At 37.3% G+C, this 12556-nt stretch overlaps 1 protein-coding gene across 1 annotated transcript in view; it reads left to right on the top strand.

Moving 5' to 3' along the window:
- Positions 1-12556, top strand: part of LOC145692969 (propionyl-CoA carboxylase alpha chain, mitochondrial-like) — a 60777-nt gene that overhangs the window by 42520 nt on the left and 5701 nt on the right. Inside the window, exon 14 of the mRNA XM_081768570.1 lies at positions 7392-7497. Coding sequence (XP_081624696.1) covers positions 7392-7497 — 106 coding nt within the window. The remainder of the gene's footprint in view (positions 1-7391; positions 7498-12556) is intronic.

The following is a 12556-nucleotide window of genomic DNA, read 5'->3' as shown; positions in this document are numbered from 1 at the left end:
TATTAAACGAAGTAAAGTGAAATAAAAACACTCATATTGTGACACTTACGATGTGTAGTGGTAGTACACGTAGCACATAATAATGTTAAACATATTACAGCACAGAGCGGTGACGGTGGGATGTAATGATCGATAATGTCAGATATCGTGTCACGTGCGCTGTAACCTGTAGCAGTACAGGGTGTCTACTGGTCATGAAAGTCATGAAAGTCATGAAAAAGTCATATATTTTGCTTAGTGGTCATGAAAGCCATGAAAAAGTCCTTTATTTACCCAACTGGTCATGAAAATCTGAAATCTCAGAGTATATTTTTATACTTCATACTTTTATACCTCATACTGCATGTACTGAAACAGTTGTATCAGGTCAGTAATTGAGAGAATTTTCCCCACCAGTTACAGGGTGTCTACTGGTCATGAAAGTCATGAAAGTCATGAAAAAGTCATATATTTTGCTTAGTGGTCATGAAAGCCATGAAAAAGTCCTTTATTTACCCAACAGGTCATGAAAATCTGAAATCTCAGAGTATATTTTTATACTTCATACTTTTATACCTCATACTTCATGTACTGAAACAGTTGTATCAGGTCAGTAATTGTGAGAATTTCCCCCACCCGTTAGTGCTGGCTAACTGGTACTTTACTATCTTCCTAGCTGCTCCCCATTTCATCTTCTAGTCTCTGTAATATAGTAACAACTTTTTACTGTCCAACTTTCTGATCTGCTATTTCTTTACTTCTAAGAAATGTAAATTGTGTATTTTTGGGCCTTTAGACTTATGCAAATAATATTATTCGTTTGAGTTTGCAGATTTTAAATTTGATTATCTATTTTTTTAAAACGAATTCCTTTTATAATTTGTTTTGTCTTTGGGCAGTTCTCTGAGTGCTTAATTTCAGACAAATTGCTGCTAAATGGACAATTATACTCAGAATTAAAACTTCAAATACAGTATAGAGTGATTCACTGGTAAGAGCAGGCCCGTATTTAGGTAAGTGCTATTCTGTGCTCGAGCACAAGGCGGCAGAATTTTAGATTTTTCTTTAAGATTCACAATAAGTGATATTTAAGACTAGCAGCCCGCATAGTTCCGATGCACCACTGATGGTAGGGGTTTATTATTATTAATGGTAAATTTTTATCGCCATGGTCATGAAAATTTGAACAAAAAGGTCATGAAAAGTCATAAAAAAGTCATGAATTTACTTTCTGGTATTCCAGTAGACACCCTGAGTTAGTGCTGGCTAACTGGTACTTTACTGTCTTCCTAGCTGCTCCCCATTTCATCTTCTAGTCTCTGTAATATAGTAACAACTTTTTACTGTCCAACTTTCTGATCTAGGCCGTTGCAGTCACAAAGCCTTTGATAGTATCTGTGCGAAATGCATCGTCACGAAGGCGAGAAGTCCTCAAAAGGCAAAAAGACACCTACGAAGAACAAGAGAAAGCAAAACGCACCATGTTGAAAGACTTAAAATGTTTGGAACTGAAACGTAAAGCTCTCAGTGACTCAGTAACTTCAGAACTTGATGGAATTGATGTTCAAATTAACTCATTGAAAAAGAAGTTGAACTTGTGATATTCAATCAAGATGTCCATTTTTGTGTTCACTTTTTTTCTTAGGTTTTGATGTGATACTAGTATGCAGACTGTGAGAAAAAAATATTTGTAAAAGTACCCTTGAAAAAAGAGAAGAAAGAAGGCATCAGACCCCATCCAGGATGAAGGATCCATTATGAACAAATTCAGTAGGTCTTATCAGTATGTTTATGTACGCTAATTTCAAATATGACACGATGGAAAAGAATTGTGTATTTACGTAATCAGTCTTTTCTTGTAAACGAAAATTATAAATGTAGAATTCAGAGTACATAAAATGCAGATAAAAAACCTAGCTGAATGTAACGGGACTGTTCACAAGATTTTTTTAGATCTATAGAACCTGGTAAGCCTTAAACCCATACTTGAACCGCAATTAAAAATTTGTTTACTGCCTTTTAAATTGCTCTTGCATTTTAAAATTAGTTGTCAGTTAATCGACATTATGTACATTAGACAAATAAGAACATAATGTGATCTTCATCTTTACCGATGCACCACTGATGGTAGGGGTTTATTATTACTAATGGTAAATTTTTATCGTTATGGTCATGAAAATTTGAACAAAAAGGTCATGAAAAGTCATGAAAAAGTCATGAATTTTCTTTCTGGTATTCCAGTAGACACCCTGCAGTAGCATAGGCCAGGGCGCTCTGCAAATTACACGTCATTGTATTTGTTACGTTGTGTCTGCCGAACGCTACAAAGCGACTATTAAGTTTTCATACTTGAGGTTATGTGTTTTCATTATGAATAATATCTGCTGGTGCAGTATGTACTTTTTAGTACAGTTGTATTAATTATTATTCAAAGTTTAGTTGTATTAATTGTTACTCAAAGTTAACGCTAAAGAAATTGCTTTGTGTATTTCTTTCTGTGATGTGAATGATGAAGAGAAGTGAATAACAAATAAAATCGATGGAAGAAACAGAGTGAGTGGAGATGCTTATCGCAAAAAAGCTGAAGAAAAGAGACGATGAACAGATTTAAAAAATACTAAAGCTTGACACTTTCCCTATCTCCAACAAAAGTAGCGTAAATAAAAATGAACATGACAGGACAATGATCTAGGTGAAAGTTCTGGTATTACAGCTATAAATAATCCTAAGAGTAATCTCGATGCTAGGGATTTTTTACCGAAAGAAGCGACTGCGAGGCTGAAAACACTGAATCTAATGTTTTTAATACTTGATTATTCTTTGTTTGAAGTGAAAATATAAATACACCTGCCTCTGCCACCACTTTCTGCCCGCCAAACATTGAGTTTTCGGTGGGAACTGCTAATGAAAATGCAAACTCAACGACAATATGCCTTCCGGCTGTTTCATGTAGTGACCCATTTTATTGGAAGATTAACGAAGAAACTATTGAGTATTTAGTTAAAAATGGAAAAACTGAAATGAAATGTTTGAGTTTTGCGTCCCACGGTTATGCCAGATAGGCTAAAGTAGACGTGATGATGAGAGATGAATGAAATAGTGGAATGAAAAAAGTGGAAGGAAACGGGAGAACCTCGAGAAAACCTACGAGCACGGTGTTTGTCCACCACAAAGTCCACACGGCGCGAGCTGGGATCATACCAGGGACCCCAAGCACCGGAGGTGAACGCTCTACCACTGAGCCACCGCGTTGCTAACCTTCATGTACTTTTGTACCATGTGCTCCTCATTTAACTTAAGTGGTCTAAAGCAGCAATATATTGTGACGAATCCTGTATAATAGATATTTTGAACTGCTTCAAAGCTTGTACAATTTTTTTCTAGCTCTTTGAAAAGATGGAACTTTCTATCGTTTTTGAATAACGATAACGTTAGTTTGACTATAAAATGACTGAGGCAAACTCGCTGGAACGCTTGTGAAGAGGCTTGTAAGAATCTGAACTTTTAAATTGGCAAACACTCCATAATGCTTTGCAACAATTCTCCGTTATGACAACCAAAAAGGCGTGTACAGAAACCAAGCCCCAACCCGTAGGTATTTTGAAATTGAGTCGGTTTGTTACATTGAAGAGGTGAAAAAGTTATTTGATCAATTTAACAATCAAGCAAAAGAACTGAGGCTTTGAAAACTCAAAATTCAATAGCAAAACCTGGTGAATCTTTAGAACTTCAGGTTCCGTGCAGAAAAAGGAAGAAGCATTGTGACAAATCTGATTCAGAAAATGAGGAAATATATGATTAACGAAATCCGAATGGAAACAAGTTGCGATTCCATACTTGATACCTGATGACCTAGGGAAACGGACCAGTGCCCACAAAGAGTTTTCAGTTTTTTACAAAATTACTGCAACCAGATATTAACCAGAACAGCTGGTTGCAGTCAGTAATAAATTTGTGTGTGTCTACAGCAAAGACATAGTTTTATATATATGAGTTTACCTATTAAAGTATACCTGAAGAGCGTATAAAATGCAGTCCGTTGTAAGAGCGATGAAAATATTATACAGGATGAGGCGAAAGTCCCGCATTAGCAGTGTATTTGTGAAACGACTTGGAAGATGACGGAACTTTGGATGTAGGTGATTGGGATAGGGGCACACCAGATGGTATCATTTGATATCATGCGACCATCTTGAAATCTGTCATTTTGAATTCAGGTCGAATATTTCAAATGGAGAGGGAAGCACGCGACACAAGATTTTAGGCTAAAATTTCATCAGAAATACTAATTTGAAGTTACTTTTCATCGAACTTTAATCAGTAAGGAAATTTTGTGAAGTAAACATTGCGTATTGCATCATGTAATGAGTTTTGATTTGTCTTGTCAGGTGATGTAATAAGGCTCTCATTCGCCAAGAAAGGATTGAAATTATTCTCATCAGTGGGGAACGCAGTGTCAGAGCCATCTCGGATGACTTCAAGGTCGGCCTCCGCAGAGGTACAACGGTGCATATACCACAGTGTCGCGTATTTTGCAGAAATTTTAAGTTTCTGTATCTGTATACGAAAAACAACGCAGTGGACACCTGAGGACTGCAACGGATGAGGGAGCGGCAACATCAGTTGTAGCATCCTTGGTGAAAAGCTCGACTGCTACTGCAATGCCAAACGTTTAACTACAGTTTGAGGTGTAACGCTACGACAGTAACTCAGTGCAGTAGTCACCAAACGGGAAGGGTGCAGTGAACACAGTACAGCAATTCGTTGGTTCCAGATATTTCGTACAGGTTTTGATAACGTCAAAGATCAGTCAAGACCCATCCACCATAGGGAAACAGATTCTGAGGTCATATAAAGCCCATCCAGCAGCGTACGTCGATTAATCTAACTCGACATGTTCCAGTCCACTGTAGTGCGTCACCTTCATAAACTCCGGAAAACCGTCAGGAGCTGTGACCTTGTGCCACATGAGTTGATCGCAGCTCATTCCCAAAAGAAAATAGATTTGTGGCGTCAACTGCTGCAGAATCCACGTGATGTGGGTTATCTGTAAAGAATTGCCACACGCAATGATTTTTTTCCTTCTGCAGCAAGATAACGCAAAACCACACACGGCTCGAAAATCCGGACAAAAACTAAGAATTTTATGGCATCGAACTAATGTCACACCTGGCATATAGTCCTGACCTTTACGCTTTGGATTTAGTTAATTCTATCCATGGTGAACTTCCTGAAATCACGATGATTCACCAACCAGCAGGTAGTAGAAACACCATTGACTAACTTCTTTACCTCTAAGAGCAAGATATGATATCGGGTGGAATCGAGGAGCTGCGGACAATCCAATATGAGAGGTTATGCTTTGAATGTTAATTTGCTTTCATTGTACTGCATTAAATAGTTATGTTGTGCACCAGAGTATGGCAAGACTTATGACTTTCCCTTGTATTACCTCGCCACAAAATACCGGAAAGATGAAAGGGAGGGGGAGGAGGGAATAATAATAGCACGTAAACTCATGTTTAACGAATTCTCGAAGGAGTAATGCGTCTAATTGTTGGATAGGTGCTCTGCCAAATGTTGAAGCTGTGTGTAAAGTAGTGAAATGTTTTACGTATTTGGTTTACGGATTCGTAATAACTTTTTATAGTATTTGTCTTGCAGTCGGTCAAAACTCAGGTTCTAGACCATTTACTTAACATGAGGCTACTCATTCAATTGAACAGGTGTAGGTTGAATAGTTCTTAATTCGAAAAAAAAAAAAAAAAAAAATACAGCCTTGTTCAAAGAACCTAGTCACCCACTCCTTTTTAAGAAGTCCTTTATTTATATCCATACACAGAATTAATTCAAACAAGTCTTCTTTGGCAAATCGAGATTTTTCTTCAATACATAGCAATTTTCTACGTATTGCTGTCCCTTAAAAGAAACGTGGGTGGCCAATCCTTTTTGAACAAGACTGTACATGGAATCTTCCACGATAACCCAATATTTATTTATACGAGTTAAGATTGATAAGCCCTGATATGGAGAAACTTCAGCTAGAAATTTGAACCTGGCACTTTTTCACACAGTTACCGTGGAAAATAACAGTTCTCCAAACGTTCTTTTAAGTTCCATAGCCCTTATATGTATAAAGTGTCTCATTTTCTAGAAAACTAATGAACCATAGTAGAAATGACCTTACATTTCGAAGAAATATGTCCTTCCTCCAAGAAGTACTGCTTTTTCTTGGAAACAAGAAGTCTGACGGTGTGAGAAATAGGGATAATATTATGAATAGGGAAGTAACAGGTAGCCGAGGGTTTGCACAGCTTTCAGTGTTTCTAGGACTTTGTGGCAGGAGTATTGTCGACTAAAAGGAAGGCAGCCTTGCTAACTGTGCCACGGCGCTTTACTTTCAGAACATACTAGGTTTTTACCAGCATGCTCCTGTAATGTTTCAGTCACGCTATGACCACAGATTAAGTAATTAGTTGGGGCTACGCTCTTGTAATTCAAAAAAAAAAAAAAAAAAAAAAAAAACTCACGAGTTTCGTTGAAGAAGACTACATAAGGTCGTTTTGAGTGGAAGTAGGTATGCTTTCGCTGTTTACTCATAACATTTAGAGTTTAGACCATTGTGATATTCCCAACATTCGTCCATGGTCACAAGGGTGCGTGTATATATATATAACCAAATTATTCTCATTGAGTACACAGAGAGCCAACAATTCAAATGCGTAATAATTCATTGCTATTCCTAAAATGGATGATCATAGTTCGACTCATTCTAAAAGTCCTACTTTTAAACCTCTTGTACCGAGAAACATATCACAAAACACTAAAATAATATCCTAATAATGTTTTCTCCGAAGTAGTTGCTTTCTATTCTTACTTCGGGAGTGTATACACCAGTGCAAAATGAAAAGTGAACATCCAGAAATCATATCGCACGCGAGTGAAATTTTATGCACACATTCGATAAGCGCGCATGTAATACACTTATGGATAGAATGTCAAAAGAACATTATACTGACTTTTTAAGGCATATGCTGCTGCCGTCAAGAATAGAGCTGATGTGAGTGTGCATCTTCCGCGAAACAAGGATGCTAACATTGGTGCACAGCGGACACTTTCTATGCAACGTATTGCGCGATTATGTGGAACAACACCCTGTTTCCCGCAAGCCACGCTTACAACCAGTATGATGCACATTGGCACATATACGTAGACTTTATTACTAAGTCTTCAACGCACTGCATCACACAATCTTCTACAAGTAACCCAATGTTTGTAAGTCACTTCTTTCTGTGTGTTTATTCTTCATACTGTACCAGTGTAATGTATGTATAGAGAACATACTTAACCTCGTTAACCTTAATCGCTTCCTGAATATTGATTATTTATTTATTTTTTAATATAAATTGCAGATTGATGTAAGCAAGATTATTTCATCTCCGATGCCAGGGCTGGTGAAATCTGTATCTTGTTCAGTAGGAGATACAGTTGTAGAAGGGCAAGAAGTGTGTGTCATAGGTAAGTTTTTAATTTTTGTTTGTGTGTTAAGGAAGTGATATTTAAACACCTAGCCTTTGTAAACCCATAAAGGACTATGCCGGTCAGAAAGTTTTTCGGTTAAAAAAAAAAAAAAAATGCAGTTAGTACTGTATAATTACATTGATTTCCATCTCCGTTGTTTCTGACCTTCTAGACCGAAGTTCAATAAACAGGGTGTCTACTGGTCATGAAAGTCATGAAAAAGTCATATATTTTGCTTAGTGGTCATGAAAGCCATGAAAAAGTCCTTTATTTACCCAACTGGTCATGAAAATCTGAAATCCCAGAGTATATTTTTATACTTCATACCTTTATACCTCATACTGCATGTACTGAAACAGTTGTATCAGGTCAGTAATTGTGAGAATTTCCCCCACCAGTTAGTGCTGGCTAACTGGTACTTTACTGTCTTCCTAGCTGCTCCCCATTTCATCTTCTAGTCTTTGTAATATAGTAACAACTTTTTACTGTCCAACTTTCTGATCTGCTATTTCTTTACTTCTAAGAAATGTAAATAGTGTATTTTTAGGCCTTTAGACTTGTGCAAATAATATTATTCGTTTGAGTGGTGCATATTTTAAATTTAATGATCTATTTTTTAAAACGAATTTCTTATCTATATATATAAAAGAGAACGTACAAAATCCTTTGTCCGCTCATCACGCTAATACGGCTGAACCAATTTCTTTCATTTTTGGGGGGTTATTAGGATTTGGACCCTAGATGGTTTTTATCATATCACTTTAATTTTCAATTACCAGTGTCTTGAGATAATTGACCATTCAGGTGTCCACAAATCCTTTGTTAGTTCATCATAGGTAAAAATAAACGTATTTATATGCAACCCGCATGACCGTGTGACTCGGCGGGTTAACATAAATGACAGGCGATATAATGTTAACATTTACTGCAAGTAAAAATTATCTAAGTAACAACGTTTATTGCGTTCCGGGGTGACCGCAGCGAAGCGGGGTGAACGCTGCTAGTATAATTTGTTTTCTCTTTTTAGAACCGCAATTAAAAATTTGTTTACTGCCTTTTAAATTGCTCTTGCATTTTAAAATTAGTTGTCAGCTAATTGACATTATACAAATAAGAACATAATGTGACCTTCATCTTAACAGATGCACCACTGATGGTAGGGGTTTATTATTACTAATGGTAAATTTTTATCGCCATGGTCATGAAAATTTGAACAAAAAGGTCATGAAAAGTCATGAAAAAGTCATGAATTTACTTTCTGGTATTCCAGTAGACACCCTGATAAAGTCCTTCAACTACTTTCGATGCTGAGTAAACACGAAAAGTTCTGTCTCCGTCTGCAAACGATAGCTGAATTAAGATTATTAACCATTATAGCGCACTAAAAAAAATTAAATTAAATTAAAAAACTGGATGCTTTTCAAGAACAATAATAATAGTTTCTCTACATATTTTTCAGCTAATTTGAATACAAAAATTCTCTGAGTTTCGATCAAACTGCTTTTTAATTTCAGGCAAAGAAACTAACTCATGTATAAATAAACTTCCATTTCAGTGTGTAATTAGAAGTATTAATATTTTTACAGTCTCCTGGGTTGACCTCAGGATTGGCGGGTTTTGAAAGTTGTGCAAACAAAACGATATTAGGTGATACTATTGTATTCATGATATGATATACAGGGTGTTTCAAAACAACACCGACAACGTTTGGGAGATGATTCGTGACACCAAGATAAGACAAAAAGTATAGACCAACTTGGGTGCACAAATGCTTCCTTTCGGAGTTATAGGCTGCCGAAAACATACATGAAGAAATGAACTTTAAAAGTCCATAGCTCCAATACTATGGGACCTACCGTAGTCGGGTCAAGATTTCACTTAGAAACTAATATCTGCGCTATCTACAAATATATATTTCAGAATCCTAAGGCATTCACGCGACAGTTTGTATAATATATATATATATATATATATAGTGAAACCTCCCTTAACGGACACCTCTATAATACGAACAGATTTTTTTGTCTCGGCAAAAATATAGGTTCTCTTACGGAACAAAACCCTCCCTTATACGGACACGGACAGTCCTTTTTCTCCCCAAACGTTTCAATAACCTCTTCATAACGGACAGGAATTATTCTCGGTTCTGCGAAATATTATAGTAGACAGAAAAGTCTTTTCCCCACAAGTGTCTCTATCATGAGTCTAGACCTGGCGAACCATCAAACAAAATAGTTTCAAGCTGAACATGATTTTTTTTTTTTTTTTTTTTTCGCGATAAAATGCTTTCTGGTGGAAACAGTAGAAAACCTTCAATAGACAATAACACTGATGCAGGGTCATTCGTATGGCCAAGAATTCTATGCGAAAGATCTTCCCTTCCCTAACAAATTTAGTTCTTTTCCCTCTGGGCATTGTATCTTTCCAGACAGTTCCATATATAACAAAACAAACATTGTTTTATAATAACATTTTCAACGAACAGTGTTTCGTCTCTTACTTTTTTGGGAAAGCAATATTTTATTTTTACTTATGATACTGGAACAAGTCTAGGTCAGAGTTTTCCCGGCTTTCACTTTCTCTAAGAAGATATTCTTTGTGATTGGGACTGGGTCAATAAACATATGCACTCCCAAAACTTGCCTTTTCATCCATTCCGCCAACGAAGATACCGCGCCAGCACACAGACACCGCCCCTCCTACACACACACATGTTTCTTGCGTAACCGTACTGAGGATTCTGAGAGTACACTTGCTAATGAGTTTACTATCTTTGTATACGAATATATTAACACAGTCCCGCCCTAGCAATAATAATATTTGGCAGAAATGAATTTCTCTTTCATCCCTCCCAGTAATTCAAATACGTACTAATTTTCATATTGAATTTTACGTATTTACGCTCATACATAATATATTTACTGTATATTACTGCATACAATCACCATTGTGAGAAATTCAATTTCTGTAATCTTTTAGTAACGGACAAAAATTCATGTCCCATTGGTGTCCGTTATTCAGAGGTTTCACTATATATATATATATATATATATATATATATATATATATAGTTAATTAGATAGTTAATGACATTGTAAATATGCATTTTATTATTCCAGTACCCTGGTTTTAGTATAAAACAGCTGAATTTTCGGTCTGCCGTGCTAGTATTGACCTTGATGAGTACATTACGAAGTTAATAAATTGGTCTCAGATGAAATGGGTATTGTACGAACCCTTTGTCAACCATATGCTCCGATGAATATGCTAGCACTCTCCGGTGTACCAAAACTTCAGCATGATGAATACAGTGTATCTGGTAGAATCATTACCAATAACGGATGTACTTATTATGTTAAGAAGTATTGTAAGCTTGTTTTAACTACTGTTGAAACCCACAAAGTTCGCGAGACAATACAGGAAATCGGTAGCTTTGTACATGTGCTCCTCTAGTTGCCCGACAGATGCTAAGGCAATATTCTGTTCCCAGATGTTTAGCAGCATGTGAGGAGTAACGAACTCACAACTGTAAATTATTCACTGCCAAAAATTATCCAAGTTTTGCATTTTCGTTTAAAAACTTGGGTTTCTATGTACCCTCATAAAAAATTACAAGGTTCAAATCTGGTAACCGTTTATTATAGAAATTTCTTACTTAAATAACGTAATTTGATTTAAGTGTTTCTTTCAGCAGCAAGGCTAGATGAGACGTGGATCTACAGCTTAACATGGGATCCGAACCACATGAGCTTCTGCCGGGAATCGGACATGTAAGTTATGCACATAGCCACGAGGAGCTCTTGAATTGGGTAATGTGATAGGGTCATCTGGTTGGAATATGCACCCTTGTAATTGTCCGGGAACTGCGTGATTTTCGTACATCATCAGTACGTTCATTGTTGTCGATGTTTCGCAGCGACTATCCTATGACATCGATGATGGCTTCCCTTGTGTCGTAATTTTCTTCTTGCGATTTTTTTTTCCGTCTAAGTGGCGATATTATTATCACACTTGCTTTTCTCTGGAAAACACGATGAATGTTAAGGTACCTCCCTTCACCAGTTATGCAGGAAATCTTGCAGTGTTGGCTGTGTGACCCATGGTATGTCATGCAAGAGGATGAGTGTCGTTCTTGCAAGTGCCGTCACTTTGTTCTGAGTGCGGGATGAAAGTGATATTGCAAAAATTTCAGATATAGACTACATCGACCGTCTGTCCATGACATACTGAGTCCAAGATTACGCCATAGATGTCATACTCCACAATGTATTTCATCTTCGCACCAGTGCAGTTTCGTACCGTTATCATTTTTGCACCGGAATATTTTACCCATCACACTGCAACTTTGTGGAACCCAAGAATGTTGTGCAGAATGAGGAACATGATTTGCTTCATACGCCTACTTCCATGGCTAACTTACGCACAGTCCGTCGGCAGTCCACTAACAAGGAAGAAAAGAGCGTACTTGTATGATGGTGGTCAGTTTGAAGTCGTAAACGGCATTCATGCCTTATCCAAATACGTCAGCCTATTATGATACTGTTCGAGTCTGCAACGCTTTAACACCACATACTTCATGCAATCCTCTGCACTCCGATCACGTACCATTTGAGTTGTGATCCACTTTTATAAATATCTAGTTAGGGCTCTTAAACTCGCACTATGGCACTTGGAATCGCCGCCTCTATTTCACAACACTTCAGTATTTGCCTGAAGAAACCACAACCGTTCTCAATAGCAAAACTTGGGGCCGCGGTGGCTCAGTGGTAGAGCGTTCACCTCTGGTGCTTGGGGTCCCGGGTTCGATCCCAGCCCCCGCCAAGTGAGCTTTGTGGTGGACAAACACCGTGTGCGTGGGTTTTCTCGGGGTTCTCCCGTTTCCTCCCACTTTCATCATTCCACCATTTCATTCATTTCTCATAATCACCGTCTCCTTTAGCCTAACCGGCATAACCGTGGGACGTAAAACTCAAAGATTTCATTTTTTTTCAATAGCAAAACTTGCTGGCCTATACTTCGGTTACCTGCTGAATACATGTCGACTCACCTTACGTGA

The sequence above is a fragment of the Thermobia domestica genome, chromosome 8 (genome assembly GCF_964235325.1).
Source record: "Thermobia domestica chromosome 8, izTheDome1.hap1.1, whole genome shotgun sequence".
NCBI classification, from domain to species: domain Eukaryota; kingdom Metazoa; phylum Arthropoda; class Insecta; order Zygentoma; family Lepismatidae; genus Thermobia; species Thermobia domestica.
This window is presented reverse-complemented; position numbering and strand designations above follow the sequence as displayed.